The 26,661-nt window shown below is 35.1% G+C and overlaps 1 protein-coding gene and 1 pseudogene across 1 annotated transcript; one reads left to right on the top strand and one right to left on the bottom strand.

The window, feature by feature from the left end:
- Positions 1-5,922: 5,922 nt before the first annotated feature.
- On the bottom strand, positions 5,923-7,581 carry LOC108320307 (uncharacterized). The gene is made up of 2 exons (XM_017551688.2): positions 6,603-7,581; positions 5,923-6,446 (listed from the first exon to the last, which is right to left on the bottom strand). The coding sequence occupies exons 1-2, from the start codon at positions 7,579-7,581 to the stop codon at positions 5,923-5,925; spliced, it is 1,503 nt and encodes a 500-aa protein (XP_017407177.2).
- Positions 7,582-20,835: 13,254 nt separating this feature from the next.
- On the top strand, positions 20,836-24,497 carry LOC108320306 (EH domain-containing protein 1-like; annotated as a pseudogene).
- Positions 24,498-26,661: the final 2,164 nt, after the last annotated feature.

Raw genomic sequence — 26,661 nt, forward strand, 5'->3', positions numbered from 1 at the left:
TTCTTCATATGCATTCTAAATATGTGGGTAATAGTGTTTTTTTTTTCATGGATTTCACACAATTAGAAAGTAATGCGCATTATGCTGGTAGAAAACGTTTTTCACGAATTTTACTTTTCATGGGTAATTTTCAATGTATATTTTTTCTAAGAAAATGTCACAACATCTCAATGGATAGGTTTTCAAGGATTTATTTTGTAGAAAACGTCACAATCGTTTTCAAGGATATTTCTCATTAGTTTTGCCTAATAAATTCTTACACCTATTTGCCAAAAAAAATGTGGAAAACATATACAACTTTTTTTGAAAAAAAAATCAAATAACCTACTTACTACTAGAAGTGAGAATGTCTTTGTCAAAACAACAGTAAAATGTCAAGAAGTAAAGTTCTTACACATGAACTTTGTTGAGTATGTATCAAGAGTCTTATAGTGTAGAATTTGCATCCAAGTGCTAGTTCATGATAGATTTATCCAATTCGGATGTTTTTGAAAGATATAATCTTTAGTCCATGTTGTAGTAAATGTTTTTTTTTATATAGTTTCTTGATCCTTTGTTGAATCATGGAAGAATTATAATTATAAAATTTCTTAATTCTTTGCGGTGGTATATATAACCAATGTGTAACATCCCAAAATATAGTAATTACCATATATTAGAATTAATTACAATTAACAGTTAAAACATGCAGTTTTAATACTAAGCACAAAGATTCCAAAACCGAACGTTCTCACGTACAGAAGTAAAATACCATACAGCAGTATTTCCAGAGTTAAAAGACGAACGGTTTTACAAACTTTAACCGAACGTCCAAAAGCTAACATAAAACGAAAGCTACAACTAACGAGCGCTCTAGGGCTCGGCTTTAACCTCTACTTCAACCAGATTGGCGTCCTCCAAATTTTCTTCTTCCAGCGCTTCTTCAAGCAACGCCTCCCCGTCTGCTCACATTCAAACGGATGATCATTGCATAGACAAGACGAACGTTCACGGACGAACGACAACACAAGGAAAGAGACACAGGGTAAGCTTAAGTAGTTTAATTCATACAACCCATATAACAATTTCACATAAGCAATTAACATACGAGACATACAATCAATACATCAAAGCATAAAATAATTCATCCAAACTCTCATAAGACCGACCGTCCGGACTGTATGAATCCATGTAACTACAGACGTTCTTGCACTTGGGTGGTGTGGTAACTGGAAACACGCATCAGCTGCCACCCAAGGTTAACCCTATCAGTCCAAAGTACTCAAGAGGACTAGGGCCTCCTGCCATTCCCACACATGACCTACTCCCCTCTACTTGAGGACGAGCACTCACGGAATATCAGAATGAACAGCCATCAGTAATTTTACCATGGTCATACTATACAACTCATCATATTCAAATTAGAGAGACGTTCCTCCTTGGAACGCTCGTTCAAATTCCAAACTCATAGTTTCGTCTCATATATGGTTCGCACATTATATACTTCCCTCAACGTCACATTTTCATTCTTAGTTCCACTTCCCTAAAAAGAAGAGCGTTCAGACCCCTTCATAATGAGGATGAACGTCATCATGATACCGAGAGACACTCGTTTCTGACAGAAGAAAAACGAACGTCTTTCCGAGAACGAACGTTGTGACCACTTGAATCAACTACATGGACTGACTCTAGAACGATTTAACTGATACTTAGAATAATTTACTTTCAAGGACATTAGATCGAATCCAAGTGAATAAAACATCATAAGACTTTTGGATATTAAAACGGATACGAATTTATAAGAGGTACTACCCGCCAGTCAATGACCGGACGCGGTAGCGGATATCAAATTACTGTTTGGACGAACGCTATTTCCATTCAGGACGAACGCTATTTAAATTCAGGACGAACGCTACTATCGCTCATTGTAGTTTACGGAAAGGACGAGCGTTCGGTCTGAGACGAGAGCCCATTTGGACGAACGCTCAGTAGATGACCGAACACTAAGTAAAACGAACGCTCGATATAAGACCGAGCGTTACAAATCTGAGTTCAATTATTTAAAAATCGCTGGACAGCACTAGGATGAGCCGAACGCTCAAACCTAGACTTTCACAAGAGGACGCTCGTTCTTAAGCCGAATCCTTTCCAAATGAAAGAACTCTTATTCTAAATCAATTTCCAGGAAAAGTCGAACGGTAGAAGACCGTTCGATGACGAGCGTGCATATCAAAGTAAGGACTATTATATTTTCCAGATTTTTCATCTACAATAACTTCACATTTTTCATACGATTCATATTATCATACATAACTTACAGAAATCATCCATTTTCCAATTCATACGTTTCAGACTCAACATACCGTTCATACAATATCACTCATACACAACCAGTACAACAGGGTTCGTTCAATCACAGTTAAACATCATGCATTTCATATATTCAGTACAATTCATGCTTTCACACACATTATACAGTATCAATTAAATTACTAAAGCTTCCCTTACCTGGATCAGTAGTGAACGAACGTCCAAACGTGAAAATCCGTGTTCGCCCAACTATCACTTCTATCCTCAGACTACTCAACTCTTGGAACTAAAATCAAACCAGAAATCAACATTTGATTCAGAGACAGAGAATGCATGTAACCATACTTGGTTTTTGCATGAACCCTAATAATGAACAGCTAAGGGACGAACGTACCAGAATTCAAAACTGGAACTTGTTCGGTTTGATGGAAAGCTTACGGCGTCTGGATTGCTTCTGTGGTCTCTGAAATTGGATCGGAGAAGAAGAAGGTATAAGATATGGTAGAGAGAAGATGGAGTTTCTAGAGAGAAGGCAGAGAATTTGGAAGCAAAAGTTCGGGGAAGAAGATGAAGCATGCAGAGAAATGGGAGAGGGTTTTCCAGAAAAGTAATTTCTCTCCCCACGCAGGACGAACGTCCATTCGCCTGGTGCCACTTGGATTCCACTAACGTTTTCGAACGTTCTAAAGTGACACTTGGCAGCTGCATGCAGAATGAGTGTGAGTGCGTTTTAATTGCACTGCACGTGTGACGAGGGTGCATTAAATGGCGTCAAGAACGAGAGGTGGGGGGTTCGTTTCTTAATTAAAATTTCTGGACAGGATTTGAGAGTAATAATTACGTGATTTGACAGGTGGCAGTGGTTAAATTTTCGAGACCTCACATTCTCCCTAACTAAAAAAAAATTTTCGTCCTCGAAAATTAAAGCTTACCAGGAAATAGGTGAGGGTACAAGTCCTTCATGGCGTCTTCTATTTCCCAAGTACTGTCGCCCGTCTTCTCATCCCAAACTATCTTCACAAGACGGACGGCTTTTCCCTTGTAATATTTAGTACGAACGTCTTCAACACAAACTGGCTTCATCTCGAACGTTCGGTCTTGACGAAGACGAACGTCCTCGAGTTCCAATATGTGCGAGGGATTGGCTATGTATTTCCGAAGTTGGGAAACGTGAAATACAGGATGAAGGTTGGATAATTGAGGAGGTAAAGCTAGCTCGTACGCTACTGGGCCAATCTTCCTTAGTATTTGATAGGGTCCGACAAACTTCGGGGATAACTTCTTTGGTCGCATGGCTCTGCCGACTCCTGTGGTTGGATTAAGCCTAAGGAACACGTGATCACCAGTTTGAAACTCTAACGGTCTCCTCCTCCTGTCGGCATATGATTTCTGCCTGCTCCTTGACGTCTTCAATCTCTCTTGAATTAACTTCACCTTTTCCGTCGTTTGTTGTATGAGTTCGGGTCCAGTCATTACGTTCTCTCCTTCTTGAAACCAGCAAAGTGGTGTGCGACACTTACGTCCATAAAGAGCCTCGAAAGGAGCCATACCAATGCTGGACTGGAAACTGTTGTTGTAGGTGAACTCTACTAACGGCAGTACCTCATCCCAGGCGCCCATGTGATCTAGGACGCACGTCCTCAGTAGGTCCTCGAGCGTCTGGATGGTCCTCTCAGATTGACCGTCCGTCTGCGGATGATACGCTGAACTCATTTGTAACTTGCTCCCCAATTCACCTTGCAGAGATTGCCAGAACCGAGAGGTGAATCTCGTGTCTCGATCAGAAACTATGCTTGAAGGCACTCCATGTAGACGAACGATCTCTCTGATGTAAAGCTTAGCCAAGTTAGTCATGGACATCTTCAAGTTAACGGCCAGGAAGTGAGCGCTCTTAGTTAATCTATCCACGATCACCCAAATTGAGTCATGGTTTCTGACCGTACGTGGGAGGTGAGTCACAAAATCCATGGAGATGCTATCCCACTTCCACTCTGGAATCTCCAACTGCTGGAGTAGGCCGCCTGGTCGTTGGTGTTCCGCCTTAGCTCTTTGACAAGTCAAGCATGACGCTACAAAACGAGCGACATCACTTTTCATTCCAGGCCACCAGAACGAACTCCGAAGATCTTGGTACATCTTAGTCATACCAGGGTGTATGCTAAGACGACTATGATGTGCTTCCTCCAATATGATTCGCTTCAGTTCGCCATCATTAGGGACGCACGTTCTTCCCAGGTAACGCAACATGCCGTCCGTTCCCGCATTGAACTGCTTAGCTTGATCTGTACCGAGCGCGTTTAAGATCTTCACCAGCTCATCATCCTCACGTTGCTTCATCCAGATTCGGTCGAACACATCACTTGTTATTCTCAAGGTGCAGCATTTAATACTGTTCGGCTCCAACTCGAACTGCAACCTTAGGTCTCTAAAGCTTTCCACCAGATTGAGTTCTTTCACCATCATAGCTGAAACATGAACCGACTTCCTGCTCAGGGCGTCCGCTACTACATTAGCCTTTCCCGGATGGTAAAGTAACTCAAAATCATAATCTTTTAGAAACTCAAGCCACCTCCTTTGCCTCATGTTTAACTCCTTTTGATCGAAGAGATACTTGAGACTCTTGTGGTCACTGAAAACCTGAAAGGTCGCTCCGTACAGATGATGTCTCCAAATCTTTAGTGCAAACACGACTGCTGCCAACTCTAAGTCGTGTGTGGGGTAATTCTTCTCGTGAATTTTTAGTTGTCGAGAGGCGTACGCCACTGCTCGTCTCTCTTGCATCAGTACACAGCCCAAACCTTGATGAGAGGCATCACAGTAGACTTCGAATGGTTTGGCAGTGTCTGGAATCACTAAAACCGGAGCGCTCGTCAACTTCCACTTAAGCTCCTGGAAACTCTCTTCACACCGATCGGTCCAAGCGAACGGGTGATCCTTGCGCGTGAGCTGTGTTAGTGGTGCTACTATCTTGGAAAAACCTTCAATAAAACGCCTATAGTAGCCTGCAAGACCAACGAAGCTACGCACTTCAGTAACCGAACGCGGACTCGCCCACTCCAAAATCGCTCGTACCTTTGACGGGTCCACAGAAATTCCTTCGGCTGACACAACATGCCCCAAGAACTGCACGCTCTTCATCCAAAATTCACACTTCGACAGCTTGGCGTACAATTCCTTCTCCTTCAACACTCCAAGTACGACCCGCAAATGTTCCTCATGTTCTTCATGGCTCTTGGAGTAAATCAGGATGTCATCAATGAAGACCACTACGAACTTGTCCAGGTAGTGTCGGAATATCCGATTCATGTAATCCATGAAGATCGCTGGTGCGTTCGTTACTCCGAACGGCATTACCACATACTCATAATGCCCGTAACGAGACCTAAAGGCTGTCTTATGAATGTCACCTTCCTTCACCCGTATTTGATGATAGCCCGATCGTAAGTCAATCTTTGAGAATACGCTCGCTCACTGCAACTGATCCAGTAGATCGTCAATACGCGGAAGTGGATACTTGTTCTTGATAGTAAGCTTATTTAGCTGTCGGTAGTCAATGCAAAGCCTGTAACTGCCATCCTTCTTCTTTACTAACAACACAGGCGCTCCCCACGGCGATACGCTCGGCCTGATGAACTACTTGTCCATTAATTCTTCTATCTGCTTCTTGAGCTCAACCAACTCAGCGGGCGACATTCTATATGGTTGAACCGAGATTGGCGCTGCCGTCGTCACCAGGTCGATTGTAAATTCAACCTCACGAACAGGAGGCAGTCCCGGTATCTCGTCTGGAAAGACTTCAGGAAACTCTTCTATGACCGATTGTCTTCCATACGACTCATCCTGTGACGATCGTCCCCACTTCACTCCTTCCATCTCCTCATCTGAGTGCGTCATTATCAGGAAGCAGTAGGCGCCCTCTACTATATCCTCCTTCAGCTGACCGAGCGTCACTGATAACTCCTCTTCCCCTTCATCTGGAAAGACTAACTCCTTCTTACCATAGTCTATGAGAATGCGATTGGTGGCCAACCAATCCATCCCCAAAATTACCTCTAAGCCTTGAAGAGGCAAGCATATGAGATTGACTTTGAATCTACGCCCCTCAACTTCTATAGTACATCTAAAGCAACCAGTAGATGTTCTAATCCCACCAGCCGCTGGGGTTGACACCACCAAGTCGAACTGTAATTCACTCTCCACTAACCCCAGCCTCTCAACGCACGCCTTCGAGATGAAGGAATGTGTTGCCCCCGAATCATATAACACGCAGCAAGGTTTTCCAAACAGCAAACAATTACCGATGATGAGTGTACCTGAACTAGCAGCTTCAGCACCCGTGATAGCATACACTCGCCCAACTGCCTGTGCACGTCCTCCCCTACCTTGCTGTGTTCTTCCAGCGTTCGGCGGTCTTGCTACCGCACGGCCTCCCATATTACACTCCTGATCCGAGTGTCCGCTCCTTCTGCACTTAGTGCAGTATTTTCCACCATTCAGTTGAGGACAAGCCCACCTAAAGTGCAGTCCTCCACACTGGAAGCATGTCAAACTCCTTGGCTGTCCAGATTGGCCGACAGTAGCCAAGGCTTGGGATCCACCAGAAGATTGACCTGGACGAATGTACGGGGGTCGTCTTACAGTAGAGTTATTCCTTGCTAACACCGGCCCCCTGCTCAACTGTTGCTTCTTCTGTTGCTCGGCCTCGGCAACGTTCTTCTCCAGTACCTTTGCCCTCTCAACCATAGCAGGAAATGATCTAATGCACAAGCTGGATATCAATACCTTCAAGTCGCTCCTCAGCCCGTTTTCAAACTTCCTGCATTGCCATTCTTCGCTCGTAGCCATGGTGTTAAAACGGACCAAATGCTTGAATCTATTAGTATATTCTGATACCGACATTCCCCCTTGCACCAATTGTAGAAACTCCACTTCTTTAGCATAACGTACGCTGTCCGGGAAATACTCTTCGTAGAATTTCGTCCTGAAAACTGCCCAATTCACGGGACTATGAGCGTCCGTCAAGATCGCCTTCATGCTCGTCCACCAGTGACTTGCTTCACCAGTCAGCAAGTATTCAGTAAATGCCAAACGGCTGTCATCCGGACATCTCTTAGCATTGTAAATCCGCTCCATATCCCTGAGCCACTGATCCGCTTCATCCGGAAGACCTTTCCCACTGAACTTGGCCGGATGGTGTTGGAGAAAGCTTTCTAAACTCCATTCAGCAGTAGGCGGGGCAGCGTTAGAAGAGGACGCTCCTGCCGCGCCCCTGGTTGCAGCCAATATCTCCATTAACTGCCGCTGCGTCGCCTCAGAGTTGGATCGAGAGGCTTCCAGACTCTACATAGCTGCCTGATTTTGCTGCATCAGTGTAGCGTTCTGCTCCATAAGGGTGGTATTTTGCTGTTGAAGCCTGTCGATCACCGTCTCCAACAACCTAGCGCTGTTGGACGTATCCGGTTCATTGGGTTGAGGTGGCGGAGGAAGTCTAGGTGCCATGTATTCTCTGGACACAGAGAAAACGAACGTTAGTAATGTTCAAAGAGTTGAGAATTAACTCATTCAAACACATATTAAGCACACAGCAAAAACGTAGTGCACTCATAATCCTACAGTGTCCTTCAAAAGAACAAAACTGCTCTGATACCACTAATGTAACATCCCAAAATATAGTAATTACCATAGATTAGAATTAATTACAATTAAACGTTAAAACATGCAGTTTTAATACTAAGCACAAAGATTCCAAAACCGAACGTTCTCACGTACAGAAGTAAAATACCATACAGCAGTATTTCCAGAGTTAAAAGACGAACGGTTTTACAAACTTTAACCGAACGTCCAAAAGCTAACATAAAACGAAAGCTACAACTAACGAGCGCTCTAGGGCTCGGCTTTAACCTCTATTTCAACCAGATTGGCGTCCTCCAAATTTTCTTCTTCCAGCGCTTCTTCAAGCAACGCCTCCCCGTCTGCTCACATCCAAACGGATGATCATTGCATAGACAAGACGAACGTTCACGGACGAACGACAACACAAGGAAAGAGACACAGGGTAAGCTTAAGTAGTTTAATTCATACAACCCATATAACAATTTCACATAAGCAATTAACATACGAGACATACAATCAATACATCAAAGCATAAAATAATTCATCCAAACTCTCATAAGACCGACCGTCCGGACTGTATGAATCCATGTAACTACAGGCGTTCTTGCACTTGGGTGGTGTGGTAACTGGAAACACGCATCAGCTGCCACCCAAGGTTAACCCTATCAGTCCAAAGTACTCAAGAGGACTAGGGCCTCCTGCCATTCCCACACATGACCTACTCCCCTCTACTTGAGGACGAGCACTCACGGAATATCAGGATGAACAGCCATCAGCAATTTTACCATGGTCATACTATACAACTCATCATATTCAAATTAGAGAGACGTTCCTCCTTGGAACGCTCGTTCAAATTCCAAACTCATAGTTTCGTCTCATATATGGTTCGCACATTATATACTTCCCTCAACGTCACATTTTCATTCTTAGTTCTACTTCCCTAAAAAGACGAGCGTTCAGACCCCTTCATAATGAGGACGAACGTCATCATGATACCGAGAGACACTCGTTTCTGACAGAAGAAAAACGAACGTCTTTCCGAGATCGAACGTTGTGACCACTTGAATCAACTACATGGACTGACTCTAGAACGATTTAACTGATACTTAGAGTAATTTACTTTCAAGGACATTAGATCGAATCCAAGTGAATAAAACATCATAAGACTTTTGGATATTAAAACGGATACGAATTTATAAGAGGTACTACCCGCCAGTCAATGACCGGACGCGGTAGCGGATATCAAATTACTGTTTGGACGAACGCTAATTAAATTTATGGACGAACGCTATTTCCATTCAGGACGAACGCTATTTAAATTCAGGACGAACGCTACTATCGCTCGTTGTAGTTTACGGAAAGGACGAGCGTTCGGTCTGAGACCGAACGCCACTTAGGACGAACGCTCGATACAAGACCGAGAGCCCATTTGGACGAACGCTCAGTAGATGACCGAACACTAAGTAAAACGAACGCTCGATATAAGACCGAGCGTTACAAATCTGAGTTCAATTATTTAAAAATCGCTGGACACCACTAGGATGAGCCGAACGCTCAAACCTAGACTTTCACAAGAGGACGCTCGTTCTTAAGTCGAATCCTTTCCAAATGAAAGAACTCTTATTCTAAATCAATTTCCAGGAAAAGTCGAACGGTAGAAGACCGTTCGATGACGAGCGTGCATTATCAAAGTAAGGACTATTATATTTTCCAGATTTTTCATCTACAATAACTTCACATTTTTCATACGATTCATATTATCATACATAACTTACAGAAATCATCCATTTTCCAATTCATACGTTTCAGACTCAACATACCGTTCATACAATATCACTCATACACAACCAGTACAACAGGGTTCGTTCAATCACAGTTAAACATCATGCATTTCATATATTCAGTACAATTCATGCTTTCACACACATTATACAGTATCAATTAAATTACTAAAGCTTCCCTTACCTGGATCAGTAGTGAACGAACGTCCAAACGTGAAAATCCGTGTTCGCCCAACTATCACTTCTATCCTCAGACTACTCAACTCTTGGAACTAAAATCAAACCAGAAATCAACATTTGATTCAGAGACAGAGAATGCATGTAACCATACTTGGTTTTTGCATGAACCCTAATAATGAACAGCTAAGGGACGAACGTACCAGAATTCAAAACTGGAACTTGTTCGGTTTGATGGAAAGCTTACGGCGTCTGGATTGCTTCTGTGGTCTCTGAAATTGGATCGGAGAAGAAGAAGGTATAAGATATGGTAGAGAGAAGATGGAGTTTCTAGAGAGAAGGCAGAGAATTTGGAAGCAAAAGTTCGGGGAAGAAGATGAAGCATGCAGAGAAATGGGAGAGGGTTTTCCAGAAAAGTAATTTCTCTCCCCACGCAGGACGAACGTCCATTCGCCTGGTGCCACTTGGATTCCACTAACGTTTTCGAACGTTCTAAAGTGACACTTGGCAGCTGCATGCAGAATGAGTGTGAGTGCGTTTTAATTGCACTGCACGTGTGACGAGGGTGCATTAAATGGCGTCAAGAACGAGAGGTGAGGGGTTCGTTTCTTAATTAAAATTTCTGGACAGGATTTGAGAGTAATAATTACGTGATTTGACAGGTGGCAGTGGTTAAATTTTCGAGACCTCACACAATGAAAATATATAAAATATTTTTGTAATTATATAAGTATTTATTAACATTCTATTTAACTTTCCTTTTATTAACTAATCTATGTAATTTATTATGATATAATTATAAATTAAAAAAATCTCATAAAACCGAGATAGGAGATTATATAATTTAAGATTTTTGTAAAGATTGTACACATATATTAATTTTGCACTGTCATTTCTTGTGCAAAATTTATAGTTTGTTAGAATTTGATATTTTTGTTGGCTTATATGTAATAGTATGTTACACTATTAACAGCAACAAAATTATGTCTGAATACTTAAGCAAATAATGTTGATTTCTTTTCCGGCTAATTTCCTTTTGAAATTATGAAGGTGGGTTGGTTTTTAATAAATTTACATGTGCTTAGCGCGATTTCGTTGCGTGATTTATGATGTAGAGTTTTGTAAATACAAAATGATTTCTTTGTAAATATTGAAGTCATTAAAGTCAATGACGACTTTAATTAAGATTAACTATACTTAATCAAATTCATGCACGAGTTAAATGACTTTTTCTAAAATTCAAAAACCGAAGTCATGGAGACATGAGATGACTTTACTCAAAATTCAAAAATACTAAAATGATTTCGTACCAAAAATAACTATTTCAGTGTAATTTTTGTTTACCTGAAATCATGTGTACGTCTGACGACTTTTTAGTATAAGCAGATTTATCAACTAGTGTTGTTGCATTTTATTTACGTTTTCATATTTTTACTTCTTTTTTTAATTTTAATTTTTAGAAATCGTGAAGTAACTACATGACTTCTAATTTGTTTTCTAATATTGTTTTTATCTTTGTTTTAATAAATTTTCTATTTTGTTAATATTTACGACAGTTCGATTAACAAAAATTTTAGTTTTTTGATATATTTTAAATTTTATATATAATTAATTTTTTTAATTTTGAGATATTTATTTAAATAATTTTATTTATTTTTTATTTTTTATTTTTTATTTTAAATTAATTCTTTGAATAATTTTATTAATATAATTTTTAAAATGAAAATAAATTAGAATTGCATAAATTTAAGAATCATATTACTTAACCAAATTAAAATTAAAATACTTGTTTAAAAGAATTAAGAAAAAATAAAATTTAAAATAAATGAAATTAGAAAAGCTAAATTATTTAAATAAATATTTCAAAATTGAAAAAATATGATTACATAAAAATTGAAAAAATATGATTACATAAAAATTGAAAAAGCATTAAAAAATAAGAAATTATTAATTAAATTAAATTAAAAAATTAAAAAAGCATAAAAGAAAAAAAATAGAAGTCAGATTTAAATAGAAAAGAAAATAAATGATGTAATAATTTCATGATTTCAAGAAGTAAATAAAAAGTAAAAGTATGAACATTTGAAAACTCTATAAATATAAAGTCGTTAATTAGCAGTAAGTACGAACTTCAATACAAATAAAAATTAAACTAAAGTCATTAGAGAGAATTTTTAACTTTGAAAAAAAAAATAAACAAGAATTATACTTAAATCGTCATTCTTGTATAATTTTGGTAATAATTTTGGTAAAAGTAGTCTTATATGCTTCCATGAATTAAGTGATTTGAATTTTGGAAAAAATCGTGCAACTCTTGTATGACTTTATTAAACGTTGATTGAGTGTAATTAATTGTAATTGAAGTAGTTGTTAACCTAAGTACTTTAATATTTACAAAGAAAATATTATATACTTGCACGATTTCACATACATATTAAAAATTGTCTAGTATAATGACAATTTTTTTTATAAGAAAGACATGTGAAATAGACACAACTTGTCTGTGTGTGATTTTTTGAAAAAGCAATCGAAATACGTAATTTGAAAAGGGAACTGAGAGAGATTAGTAAAAAAAAGAATAATGTTCCTATAAGAAAATATTTGAGTTTGTTTTGATGCATTGTGTTGGATGATTTTACAGCATTAAATAGAAAAATTGAAAGAAGGGGAAAGGGTGGTTGAAATGAAACATATCATATAATACCCAGCGAGAAGCGAGGTGGTACAGTGAGGAAGGAAACAATGATTGCATGTGGATATGACAGTTGGAAGGACAGAAATGAATGATGATGAAGTAGGGCACGTAAGAGAGATAATGTGGTAATATTAGATGATAATGAGTTGGGAGATGTATTTGAGAGAATGAGATAAGAAGAAAATAAAAGATGAAATGAAGTAGTAGAGTAGAGGGAGCGTGCAGAGATAGATGTCAGGGCTAGTTAGGTCTTACACTGCTTCACTGACCTCTTCTCAGTGAACTCAATTGACATCGCAGCAACCCTAACCCCACATGCTGCACCCGCACCACCACCACCACCACCACCACCACCACCACCACCACCACCACCACCACCACCACCACCACCACCACCACCACCACCACCACCACCACCACCACCTCCACCTCCCTACTTCCTCCACCTCGACACGACCATCATTCCCTCGTGTCATACTTTATTCCTTTGCATCAGGGAATGTCCAGACTTCCCTCTCAACTTAGTACATAAGCAACATATCTACCTACTCTCTAACTAATTCTTCTACCTCTATATGTTTTTTATATTCATTCCATCAAAATCTTCATCACTACAAAATCTCTACACCAATTCTCTTAATTAGATCCAATCCAATGGATCAACTCACCAAGACCACAACCCAAAAAAACATACTCCTAAAATCATCTATGTTAATATCACTCTTTTTAATTTTCTCTTTATATATATCTTTAGATTTTTGATAAATCAGAAACTGTTTAGATATAAATAATGTTGTTTTATTATTAGTATATCGTTACATTAAATTTGATATATTATTTAAAAATCGTTTATATAGATTTTCCTTTTCCTAAATATTAAGCATATTATTTTGGAGATAAGCATATTAGTTTGTTGAAAGTTTAATTTATAATTTATTCAAATCATTAAGATAATATATCATATCTTCAAAACGTCTTATCCCATATAAAAGTTATTTTTAACCTTTAAAATTGAGTCGAGTTATTTCATATGAAAACAATCTTTTGAGTAATTATAAAGTAATGATCGACACGCTTTAGAAAAAAAGGCTAAACCATACAAAAAACAAAACAAGCCATGATGAATGATGAATCAAATATAGGGTTTAATTTTTTTTTTAAATACAAAAAATCTATTTAAAGTAAACCTTTATTGACCTTAACCTAATTTCGACGTATATCATTCATACTAGATAAATACTTTGCACTTAATACATTTATGTAGATTACTTTTAAAGTTGATTGCAAAAGAGGGATATATATTCCATATGGACGATGATTATTCTGAATTTTCCGAGTTCCAAGTAGGGCACTGATGAAGAATTGAGGGTAAAAAACAAGGAAGTGATAAATTTGAAAAGGTGGTTCATAGCATTGATATCAAGGGTGTAAAAGTTGAGAAAACGACGAGAATGGTGAGTTTTTTTCTTTAGAAATGTACAGATATGAAATGAATAAATCAGAGGGAGAGCAGCGTCTTGTCACAACAGCATGTTACTGTAGGGCATGGGTTGTCTCTGCCAAAGGCAGTTTCTTTCAAAGCAGACTAATGTATGTATAGAGAGAGACAGGATATGGACAAGAGTTGCAAACCCACGCACACAGACACTATAGCCAAAGGGGCGTGCTGTAATCATTCTCTACAGTTCAAGATCATTCAGATTCAAATTCCTCTTTCTTTTATTACTGCCAATCTCTGCAACATAACTATCACTCTTTTACACTAATAAAATTTTATTAATATCACTTCTTAAACTTTTTCATATAAGCTCTTTATCATGTAAAATAGTATTTTCGTATATTAAACTGTATTTTTATCTTTATCATAAATTCTTAAACAGTGTTGATTCACTTTATAGTTGATGTTTTAAACTAGTTAGGTTTAAGAAAAAATAATCAAAAACACCACTCTCTTTTAGATAAATTTCTTTTATTGTTTACTTGTAATAATACATGTCTGTATAATATTAATAGCCTAAGAATATAATCTCCTTTTTTTTAAATAGATTTGAATATATCTACTATTTTTTATATTTTTTAGATTCGATAAAAAAAAGTATTTCGCCATATTGTACTTCCCTCGAACAGGAACTTCATTCTCATCACATGTGTGTCGATAAAAGTATGTATCACATTTATTTATTGATATATATATATATATATATATATATATATATATATATATATATATAATATCTGAAGTTTATTTTTCATATATAATAAAACAACCTGAATGAACTTTTTTTATGTGTGTTACACCTACTTTATATATAAATAAAAAAAATAAAATAATTGCATATTTATTGAGTATAAATCAGACGATAAAATTGAGAGAACGAAGCAGTATGGTTCCTATTAAAATCCGTTACTACATACTGAGATATATTGTTATAGTTACACTAAAATTAATTATGTACATGCCATGAGTTCATATTAAATATAAGAATTAGTTGGTAGTTCGAAAAGCATAATGGCCACCTATAAGCAGTGGCATAAAGAAATGATGCATGTTTGCCACTGCATGCCCTTTCTACAACTCATTTAGGGCTTAAACCAGAAAAGGAAAAGGCACGATCATTTAAAATTCATACATATGTGTATTTTTTCGGTCAGTCAAAGATAAAGAGATATAATTTAAGATTCATACATGATTAACAAAACAATTAATACAAGGGTTATATATAGAACATATAATTATATTAATCATATTATTATTACTACGTTACGTACACTTTATGACATCATCGCCACGTAACCCTCACGCTAGCAATACCATTTCACATAAAATTACCTCCTTTTGCCTACAATTATTTTAACCTTCTCTACATCAATTAAAAATATTAAATAGGAAAAAAACATTTAATATTTTTAAGTAATTCTAAATTACTATTATTTCAAATAATTTTATTTATTACCATTTATTTTCATTTTAAAATTGAAGGTCTGTTAAAATTTCAAAACTTATAATAAAGAGGTAATCCGAAAAGTCCAATTCTCTCAGTATTGTTTGAAATTTGTCTTAAGTAATTCTCTCAGTATTGTTGTTTTCTTTTCCCGAACTTTTTTTTACTAATTTTACTTATTTTCATCAGACAAATCTCACATTAAAGGTACTTTCGAAATATACAGTGATATATATATATATATATATACATATATATATATATATATATATGACTTTTACACTTTAAAGTCATTATCATTCCGGAACATAAGTCAATGAAAAAGAGTTTTTCTACGTCTTTGATTTACTTTTATCAATATTAGATTACTGAAATTACGTTATTAGTATTTTTTTTAAAATTATCAAAACAAAATTAAAGGTTTACAATAACGTATATATGATAGATATTATAACTACAATGTAATGGCATATATATTTATTTTCTATAATTTTTTTAATCGAATATATACTTATAGTTAAATTTTTGTACTATAAAAGTACTGATAAAAACAAACTAATTAATACATTTTATTGAAAATAAAAATGCTTTCATTTTCATGTTTAAGAGATTTTCCGAAGGTCAAACATTTTTAGCTATGCTTAACTTTCTTTCACAGTACTATTGAAGTTGTAAATTTTACCAAAACATTTTAGATATATATATTTTTAATTATTTTTGATAGTTATACTTCTTTTCTCTATTCCTTTTCTCTCTTTTTTTCTTCCTCAATTTTTTCACCTAAAAAATACACTGAGACAAACATTATCTTCAATTCCTTTTTTTTTTGTGCGTGCTCACACTACTGGAAAATTGGGATTTACAGACGGCATTTTACCGAAGGCCTTAAGGCCCTCGGTACAGAGGTAATTACCGAAGGCTTATAAGCCGTCGGTAAGGACCTCATTAAGTTAAGTCAGAAATTAGGTTCGTCGTGCCCCAAAATCATTTTCATCAGCCTCGTCGTGTTGTGCGTATCCTCCATCTCTTCACACGGTTGCCGAAGGTTGGTTCACGGTCTGTCACTTTATCGGTGAGTAACCGGCAGTGGTTGGTCACGGTGGTCAGTGGTGCGTCCATCGGTGTTGGTTCACGGTGCGTGGTGGTTTTCGGGAATTTTTAAGCTCAAAATGTAGCTTTTGATCTAGATGTTTTAGAATATATCAACTTATAATTTGTGGGTCTATATACATTTTTAAGATTAGTTTCGATCTATTAATTATCATACTTTTTAAAACTTTAATATAATTAGAAATCACTTTTAAGATAAAATTTTGAAATTTAATATTATTACATTATTAATGTTAATAACAATTTTGTTATACGAGAGATTATTAATTTTAATCCTTTTATCAACAATCATGAATAAAACAGGCAACCTGTGGACAACTACAATCATAGTATTATATTTTAGAAAAAATGTTGTTTGTGATATTTGTCATGGGATAAAGCTGTACATTTTCCTTTAGTATTAATGCATATCAAATTGTAAAATATGATAATTGAGAAGTTGTGTTGTGTGTGTAAGATATATATTACTATTAATGATTAAAATTAAAACATTCTCATCATACGACTTTTTTAAACAGTCACAAAAAATATTCAAATATTATAAGTTCAAACTTATTTTTTTCACTTTTTTACGTGTAAGACTAGACACCAAAGACTCTTGAAGTAGCCAAATGATAAAGACATTAGAATTTGAATTTGTATGGTGTTTGTTAAAGTTTATCTCTAAGTGAAAGCGCAAATAAATATATATTTTGTCTTTGGAATACCGTAAATGATTTTTTTGTCACTAAGTGAAAGCGCAAATAAATATTTTCACTTTCGATGTTAATTGACGTCGTAAATCGTCAACGTCTTTTTTTGTCATTTTTTTGATGTTAATCAACTTTTTTTTTTTAATAAATAGTGATCTATTTGTACAGTTTTACAAGACCTGAAAAACAAAAAATTCACAAATATAGTCCAGTTTTGATATTTTATATATCTAGAACTGAAGTATGAACTATAAATAAAAAATATCATAAGTGAATAATGTTAAATTTTTTGTTTTGATAGCTAAGCTTATTGGTTTTTGTTGGAATTTTTTTTACCACTCCTTAGAACTCTTATTCCAGGAAAAAATTATTTGAAAGGTCAATTGCGATAAATCTTTAAACGACCATAATATATGCTCTGGTTGGCCAATTTGGTTTTAATATATATGAATTTGAGGTAGACAAAAATGTCCAATTACGTGGCAGCCGCGGAGCCGGTTGTTCTTTCTAGATTTTTAAAAAAATGTCCTTTTCTATTTTTTGTCAATTTGTTTTTTGTTTTTTTTCAAAATTTTCAAAAATATTATACTTTGAATTTTGATCTAAAATTTTAGTGGATCTCTCATGATATTTTGGTGCTTTGAACAAATTTTCAAGTCATTTGAAATTGTTTTGAATATACTCTCATATTTAACCTAAGTTTGGATGTATAACATATAGTATGAACAATAAACAAATTCAATAATACAACAAACAAGTTCAACAATATAAATACCAACAAGTTCAACCTTCTTGAAAACGAAAACGAAAATTAACCTTCTTGAAGGTGAGTTTGTTGGAATCAAGTGTTGTCACCAGGGAGGGAGAAAGGGGAACATGCCTATGCTCCAAAGAGTACCTATGCACGAGAGCAATCAGTAAAAACGAACGAAAATCATACCTAAAGTAGTTAATCAACTTGCATTTGTATAAAATGAAAGAAAGATTACATGTGTTGGTCACCAAAAGCTTCACCGAGAAATGTTTGAGCAAAGAAGAGGGTCTCGCGCAAATATAAAGTGAATGAATTTTCAACCCCCGCCCAAATTTTTAATGAATTCATTAACATATAATGTTTGGAAAGTGATATTGCGACGTCTTATAACCTTTTGATGTTTGAAACTAGTGCATTCAACATTATATGTGAGTACATTTTTACATTCGCGCCAAAGATTTTCGCAAAATTTATCCAATACGATGTCAAAATTCTCAATTTCTGATGTCTAATAACTAACTTACAAAAATTTCACCGATCATTTTTAATGTTGACTTTTTTGTTTTCTGACGTTGAATGCGAGACATTGAAGCCTTATTTTGCACTAGGGATTATGAAAAACACATAAAAGTTAACTTTTTTCTTTATTGGCTTAATTTGTTTCTTATTCTCATATTTGTTAACTAGGTTCAATTTCATCCTCTTATTTTTTTTGTTCAATCAAGTGGTTCTTTTCTTAACAAGAGACCCAATTTTGTCATTTCTATTAGATTAAAAGAGATCCAATTTTGTCATTTCTATTAGATTAAAGTTAATGTTGTGTGTGTACATGTCACCTGTCAATTCATGATATTTTTAATTTTAATTTTTTAACTTTTGATAATATTTTGAAATAAAAAAATAGTTACATGACAGATCCGTATTGTGCCACATGTATTGTGCCACATGTCAGTGTCACGTATTAGTCATTATCACGTAATAATATCTTATATTCAATTTAGTCTTTATATTTTATATTTTAACACAATTCCATCCTTCTACTTTTATATTTTGACTCAATTAGATCCCAAATTTATTTTTCAATTTAAATTAAAAAGATACTTATTTTAAAAAAATATAAATATAACGTGGCACTTGTAATTTTTAATGTGACAAATGTAAGTGATAACTTTTCCACATTTTCATTTATAATATTTTTAAAAATTTATAAGTTTAGAATATGAATTTTTTATTACAATTAAGGGCAAAAAAATAAAATTATTTTGAGTATTTAGGTAGAGTGATTTGATGTATAACTTCTAAAAAAATATTTTAATATAAATAAGTTATAATTAACCTTAATTATTAATTGGTATCAGATTGAAGAAAATCACTCTATTTTAAAGAAAATGAAAACTAAATTAGATAAAAAATTTAAATATAGAAACTGAATTTAATACATACTACTGTGACGTGACACTAATACGATACTAACATGTGATATTTAAATTATCATGTGACATTATCACTCTTGCAGAACACCACATTGATGTAGGTGACATTTTTTTTAATTAAAAAATAAAAGAAATACAATAAAGTGTCACATGACATATATAAATATGGCGTTAGCGTCAGTCTAGCTGAAGGACCAAATATAAATGAAATTGAACCAACCTATTAAATAGGAGAAGCAAAGGATATATTAAGCAAAAAAAATATTCTATAAAAGATTCATGAAATAAAAAAATAGTTTAGTATGCGATAAGATAGATTTAACATTTTATTTTTGAGAATGGAACATAAAACTTGGAAAATAAGAGTAGGAATAATGGGCTTGTGTTTAACTTCTTTTTTTTTCTTTCAAAAACAAATAAAGAACATGTAAAAGATTGGAAGATGAACAAAAGTGGTAAGTAAATCAAGAGACATAGAGAAAATACAAAGAATCTTAATAATTTTTTTATTCTTTATTATATTTAATTTATGTTTTACTATTTATTCATATTAAATGACCTGCTTTATAAAAAGTTAAAAATTTATCTAATTTAATTCTAATATATTCATATTATACATATACAAAATTTTAAAATTTTGGACGGACAATGTCGTTTCTATATTAAAAATGATCCACCTAAACAAATGTGAATTTAAGTTACATGTTGAATAAAAATGATAAGTATTCATTTGGTTTGGAGGTGGTGTCCTAATTTTTAATATGGATTTGTTCATAACTTATTATGTCTGAATTTTGTTGGTGTATCACTACAAAAATTATATTTTATACAAGGGGTTTTTTTCCGACGGTTGGAAAAACCTCCAAAAAAATTCTCACGGTTTCAATAACAAATCGAAATTATGTTTTAACCTTTTTTTAAATTAAAAAATTTCAACGGTTTTTATGAATAACCGCAACAAAGTTATTTATTTATTTTTTTAAAATTTTCAGTCTCTTGAAACACTATTTTCTCCATCTTCTCCACCGTTCCTGTAATGCCTCGTTTTCCATCTTCTCCACTGTGGCTGTCGTTCCCCAACATTATTCTCTCCTTCGTCACACCTTTGCATCTTCTCCACTATAACTCTCGTTTCCAACCCTAATTTCGCCTTCACCGCTAGTTCATTTGGGATTTTGCATCTTTCGAAAACATACCCAACCCTAGTTTTGTCTTCACCGCTGGTTCATTTGGCATTTTGCGTCTTCTGAAAACACAGAAAGGGTGAAAAAACATCGTTTAGATCCTAATATTAGTGTTCCCCACTTCTCTTTTCCATCCAGAAATCTTGTTGCACAAGTGAGGAAAACATGGTTGCCTTGGACACTTCTTTCGTCATTCTCTGGTATGCCATCCCTTCCCAGGTGCTTTTTGTTTGTTCTTGTAGTGTTTGATCCATTTTTTAGATTCATAAACGTGATTTTTGTGTGTTGAGTTGGGTGCATTGTGAGACCTGAATGGATTTTGACATTTTGGGGTATTTTGGTGATATTTTAATGATATTTTAAGCCGTAAGGTGTTTGTAAAATTGCTCCAGTGAAAAATCACATTTAACCTAAACATCTGACACATTTCTTATTTTATCTTCTTGATGCTTTACGAATCATCATTTCAATGATTTATTTATGCAAGTGCAACACTATCTCATTTCTCTCTGAATCATGGACACATTTTACTTCTTTGTATCAAGCTTTGTGTTTAGTGTTAATAAAGATGATGATTAACAGGTTGGTGTAGTTGTCTACGAAATATATAACTTTGGTAAATTTGAATTAATGCTTAATTTTCCAAATTAATATGGAATCCAGGAGAGTGAATCCCTTCGAAGTCAGGTCAGTGTCACTAAGTTCACATGCAGGGCTATATCATACTATTTACTATTGAAAAATGGAAACACTCCATTGTTGCATATACGATTTCGTTTCAGTAACAAATTGAATTTACATAACAGTTGAATTTGGTTGTTGAATATTCCCTTCGAGCTCACATGCTGCTGAAAATTTGGCCTATATGACATGTGTCACATACTCTGCCGAAATATTAAATTTAAAAATTATATTTTGCGGCTTCAACATGACTCTGTCACAACACTAATACCCCACATGTGAGTATTGTTGTGTTAGTTTAGAAATGGTATTATATTATCTTGTTTCTTCTTTTTGGCATGACACAATATGCATTTTGTCTCCTGGAAATCTAAACAGCGAACTTTGTCTCTAATATTTTATGAATCAAGTTAACATTCTAAAGGTCATCATCCTACATGTATGTTCTATAGGACCTTTTATCTGTATTTGTTACCTCTTTACCAGTGGCAGTTTTTTAACATTTTCAAATATTTCTTTCACGAGTCTTTTTTCTTGTATTTGTGATACATTTGTTCATAGGTGCCTCTTTCCTCAGTGACATCAACAACTAATATCTTGAAGAGCCTCTACCTTGACAAGTCAATAATTGATGGCTTGAAGAGACTCTATCGTCAGAAGTTGAAGCCGTTAGAAGACACTTACTGTTTTGATGATATTGTATCACCATTACTAGTGAGAAAGTTATTTTATTTATGTTGTTGCTACGTTTTGAATGTATACAAAGATACAATTAATTTCTTTTGTTGGTTGTAATTTTTTACATTATGTAGATAGATAGTGACTTTGATGCCAAACCAATGGTTATGCTTTTGGGTTAGTACTCAACTGGTAAAACAACATTTATCAAACATCTACTTAAAAGTAGTTATCCAGGCACGTGATTCTTCTTTCTCTAATATATCCTTATGTATCTCTTACGTCTCTTATATGTGTTTTATGAATACATAATTTTGTATCTCCCTGCAATAGTGTCCAACCAATCCTTCTGATTACTACATGAACAAAGTATTGAATCTTTTCAACGTTTGTAAAATATGAAATGCATTTATTTATTTTGATATTCTTTGTAAAACTTTAGGATGTTTAATGGGATGGTATATCATTACTTTTTAAATATATAATTGCTAATCTCTGTCATGTTTTTCCCATAAATGTTGATAGGAGCCCATATTGGACCTGAGCCAACAATTGATAAGTTTATTGTTGTCATGGTATGTCTACGCGAAGCTAATTCCTTTCTGATGATTATGTTATTATATTCAATGTTTTCTCAACTTTAAACATATACATCAATTTGGCTTCTAAATCAATGCAATATTCAACATCTTGGCAGATGCTATGAATCACAACACTGCTATTTCTTGCAGTGTTGGAGTGCCAGTCATGTACAGTCTTTTCTTAGTAATCCTTTAAAACATAGTTTTGCCTTTTATTAGTAATCCTTTATCTTTTAATAGGGAAATTATACTAATGTACAATCTAGATCTGACAAGAAAACTGTTCCTGGAAATACTGTTGTTGTCCAAGCAAACCTACCATTTAGTGGCTTTAAAACTCTTGGCACAACATTTTTGTCAAAATTTGTGTGTTCACAAATGCCTCATCCTGTAAGTTGATCTATATTTGTTCAAAATATTTACAATATTTTCTTTTATGGCATTTGTGCTTGACTCTTTCAATTGTCCAAAGCTACTAGAACAGATCACATTTGTTGACACTCCTAGAGTTTTGTCTGGAGAAAAGCAAAGGACACAACGAGCATATGATTTTACGGGTGTGACATCTTTGTTTGTTGCCAAGTGCGATTTGATACTTCTATTGTTTGATCCTCACAAACTTGACATTAGTGATGAGTTCAATAATGTGATATCATCCTTACGGGGACATGATGACAAAATCCGATTAGTTTTGAACAAGGCAGACCAAGTTGATACCTAACAAGTAAGAGCTTGAATGGTCACACTTATGTTGTTTATCTTTAGAATCTTTCACAACCTACTCCAGTGAAATCTAACCTATATTTGTCGCTTTCTTATAGTTGATGAGGGTTTATGGCGCCTTAATGTGGTCACTTGGGAAGGTGCTGAAGACATCTGAACTAATGCGTGTGTATATTGGGTATGTCGCATCATTTATGTATATAATATATTTATACTTTTCTCTCAATGTTCAAATGTTGTCTTTGTTATAGATAGCTAGGGAGAGACTACTTGTTGCTACAATTGTAAGGTTTTTGAGATTGTTTTGTATTATCATGAAGTTGTTTGTCTTAGTGCCATTTTAGCTCCAAAAGATTTTTTTCCACACAACCAGCCCCATGTTCTATGTAACATATACGTAATGAAATAGTTGAATTTTTGTTTTCTTGTTGATGAGATTGACATGGGCTCATTTGCTCATAATCAACCTTCTTTTGCAGCTCCTTCAATGAAATGCCTGTAAATGATGCTGCCACTGGTCCACTTGGTAAGGAACTATTTGAAAAGGAATAGGATGATCTTCTTTCGGATCTGAAAGATATACCAAAAGCAGCTTGGGATCGAAGAGTGAGTTATTTCACCACTTTTTTTTTTTATCATAAAAGTTGTTTTCAACTAAAATTAGGGTACTCAGGTTGTGTTTGGTTGTTCTTTAGTGCCATTATGTCCATACACAGGTTTATACAATATTCTCCTTTTCCTGATACATAAATTCTATAGTTGCATTATATCTGTATTATTGATTATTGTAGATCAATGAGTTTGTAAAACGAGCCCGAGCAGCCAAGATACATGCCTATATTATCAGTCATCTTAAAAATGAGATGCCTTTTATGATAGGCAAATCTACAGCTCAACAAAGATTCATTGATAATTTGGCAGCTGAATTTGGAAAGGTATGGATCTATCTGTATATCCACTTTGTTTAAATGGTTTACACATGACTGACACATTTGAAACAGGTGCAAAGGGAGTTCCATTTACCTCCTGGTGATTTCCCAAATGTAGAAGATTTATATTGATAAGTTTGCAAAATTCAAACCATGGATGATACAAGCAGTTGATGACATGTTAGCTTACGACATTCCTAACCTCTTGAAGAATTTTAGGAATTCTCATGATTAAATTTTTGAGCTATTGAGTCAATGCTATATTAGGTTTGTCAGATTGATGTGTATAGCAGAAATTTTTAGGGATCTTTGTGCACTCTGTATTGAATATTGAAAAATTGAAACACTCCATTGCTGCATATACGATTTCGTTTCTCTGTGGGACTAAAGATAATACTATTGATTTCATTAGTTGGAAACTTAAGTTTTCACACAAATATTTGTAAAATCACTACAAAAAATATTAATATTACCGACGGATCAATATCTGTCGATATATCTTAATTTCCGACGGAATTACCGACGGTGTTTTTATCTTTTTTACTGACGGTCAAAACCCTTCGGTAAGGCCATCGGTAAGTGACATGCACATTACCGACGGATTTACCGAAAGCTTTTGGTCGTCGGTAAGTGACATACACATTACCGACAGATTTACCGAAGGCTTTTGGCCGTCGCTAAGTGACATGCACATTACCGACGGTTTTACCGAAGGCTTTTGGCCGTCGATAAAAAGAGCGGGAATTTTTCCACCGATTATTTCGCTGAACGACATTACCGACTGATTTACCGAAGGCCTCTGACTGTCGGTAAAAAAACGGAATTTTTCGAGACCAGCTTCGCATCCAGTGCCAATATATGTGGCAAACACTCATTTCTCTCTATCTCAGTCTAATACTTCTTCCTATCGTTGCTCTCCACCGTCACTGCTCTCCACCGCCGCTGCCCTCCACCGCCGCTGCCCTCCACCACCGCTGCCCTCCACCACCGCTGCTCTCCACCACCGCTGCTTTCCACCGCCGTTGCTCTCCACCGTCGCTGCCCTCCACCACCGTTGTCCTCCACCATCACTGTCTTCTACCACCGTTCTCTCCACCACCGCTGCCCTCTACCACCATTCTCTCCACCACATTTTTACGATTAGGAACATTTCTCTTACAAATCTGAGAATTGCAGAAAAACTCTCCATGATTCCTTATGATTTTAACTATTGAAAATAAATTTGTTGTTTGATACTTTGGAAACTAGTTTGTTACTCGTGTGATGTCGTTTTGGTGGCGGAGTTCGTGTAAATGAAAAAACAAATTGACACAGCGACGAAGGAAGAGGAAGAAGATGAACCAGGTCGTGACATTTACCGACGGATTTACCGAAGGCTTAGAGCCTTCGGTAATTACCGAAGGCTTTACCGACGGCCAAAAGCCTTCGGTAATTACCGACGGACGAAAGATCCGTCGATAAAGTTTATCGACAACGTTTTTACCGACGGTATGTTGACCGTCGGTAAACCGTCGGTAAGCCGTCGGTAAATGCTAATTACCGACGAATTTTATACATTACCGACGACTTATGACCGTCGGTAATCTCAATCATTCTTGTAGTGAATCTTTGATGTATAAAACCTTAAAATCTGTTCATAATTTTCTCTTAGGTTTTTATTTTTGTAAAATATTTCACTTTCAAGGTTTCTTTTTGAGAGGTGCCCTTTAGTCCGTGCATATGGCGCTATCCGTTTTTTATCAGGCAGTATGTGAAAGAGTTGTGATAAAGCCAGAGAAATGATAAGAAAACCTCCCAAGATTCAACATTTGTTTGCTCAATTATCTGGAAGGCTAAGAAGAGAAGAAAATGAGGTAAACATAATATATTCCTTTGGTTTATTTGGCAAGTTTTATATGAATAATTCAATGGACTTAACATTGTCATAATTAGCTCCTTACAAATGTAATGCACTTGTCTCTTATTTTTATAAATTGGAACCTTGGATTCTCATTTTTTTTTCTTATAAATTTGGGTTAATATTGAAAGTGTTATGACAAGTTTTCTAAGTTGGCTATGTAGTTTCTATTATATCACATTTTAACATTTTTCAAACATCAATAATTCTTAAATTTGTCTTATAATTTTTTTAATATATTATTAGCTAATTATTATTTTATATTGTAGGTATATGAAAAAGAAAGCTTATCAAATGATGAAACAATGAAGAAGTACCAAATGATGAAGACAATGAAGAAGTGATAACATGTTTATTTTAATTTTTAGGAAACATTAATTGTATTTCTAATGTTTACAGTTTATATAATAATATTCTGGTTTATATTTAATGTTTACATTTAATTTTGGTTTCATAATATTTAATTTTGGTTTTATATTATTTAATTTTGGTTTATTTATGA

The sequence above is a fragment of the Vigna angularis genome, chromosome 4, assembly GCF_016808095.1.
Source record: "Vigna angularis cultivar LongXiaoDou No.4 chromosome 4, ASM1680809v1, whole genome shotgun sequence".
In the NCBI taxonomy this organism is placed as follows: Eukaryota; Viridiplantae; Streptophyta; class Magnoliopsida; order Fabales; family Fabaceae; genus Vigna; species Vigna angularis.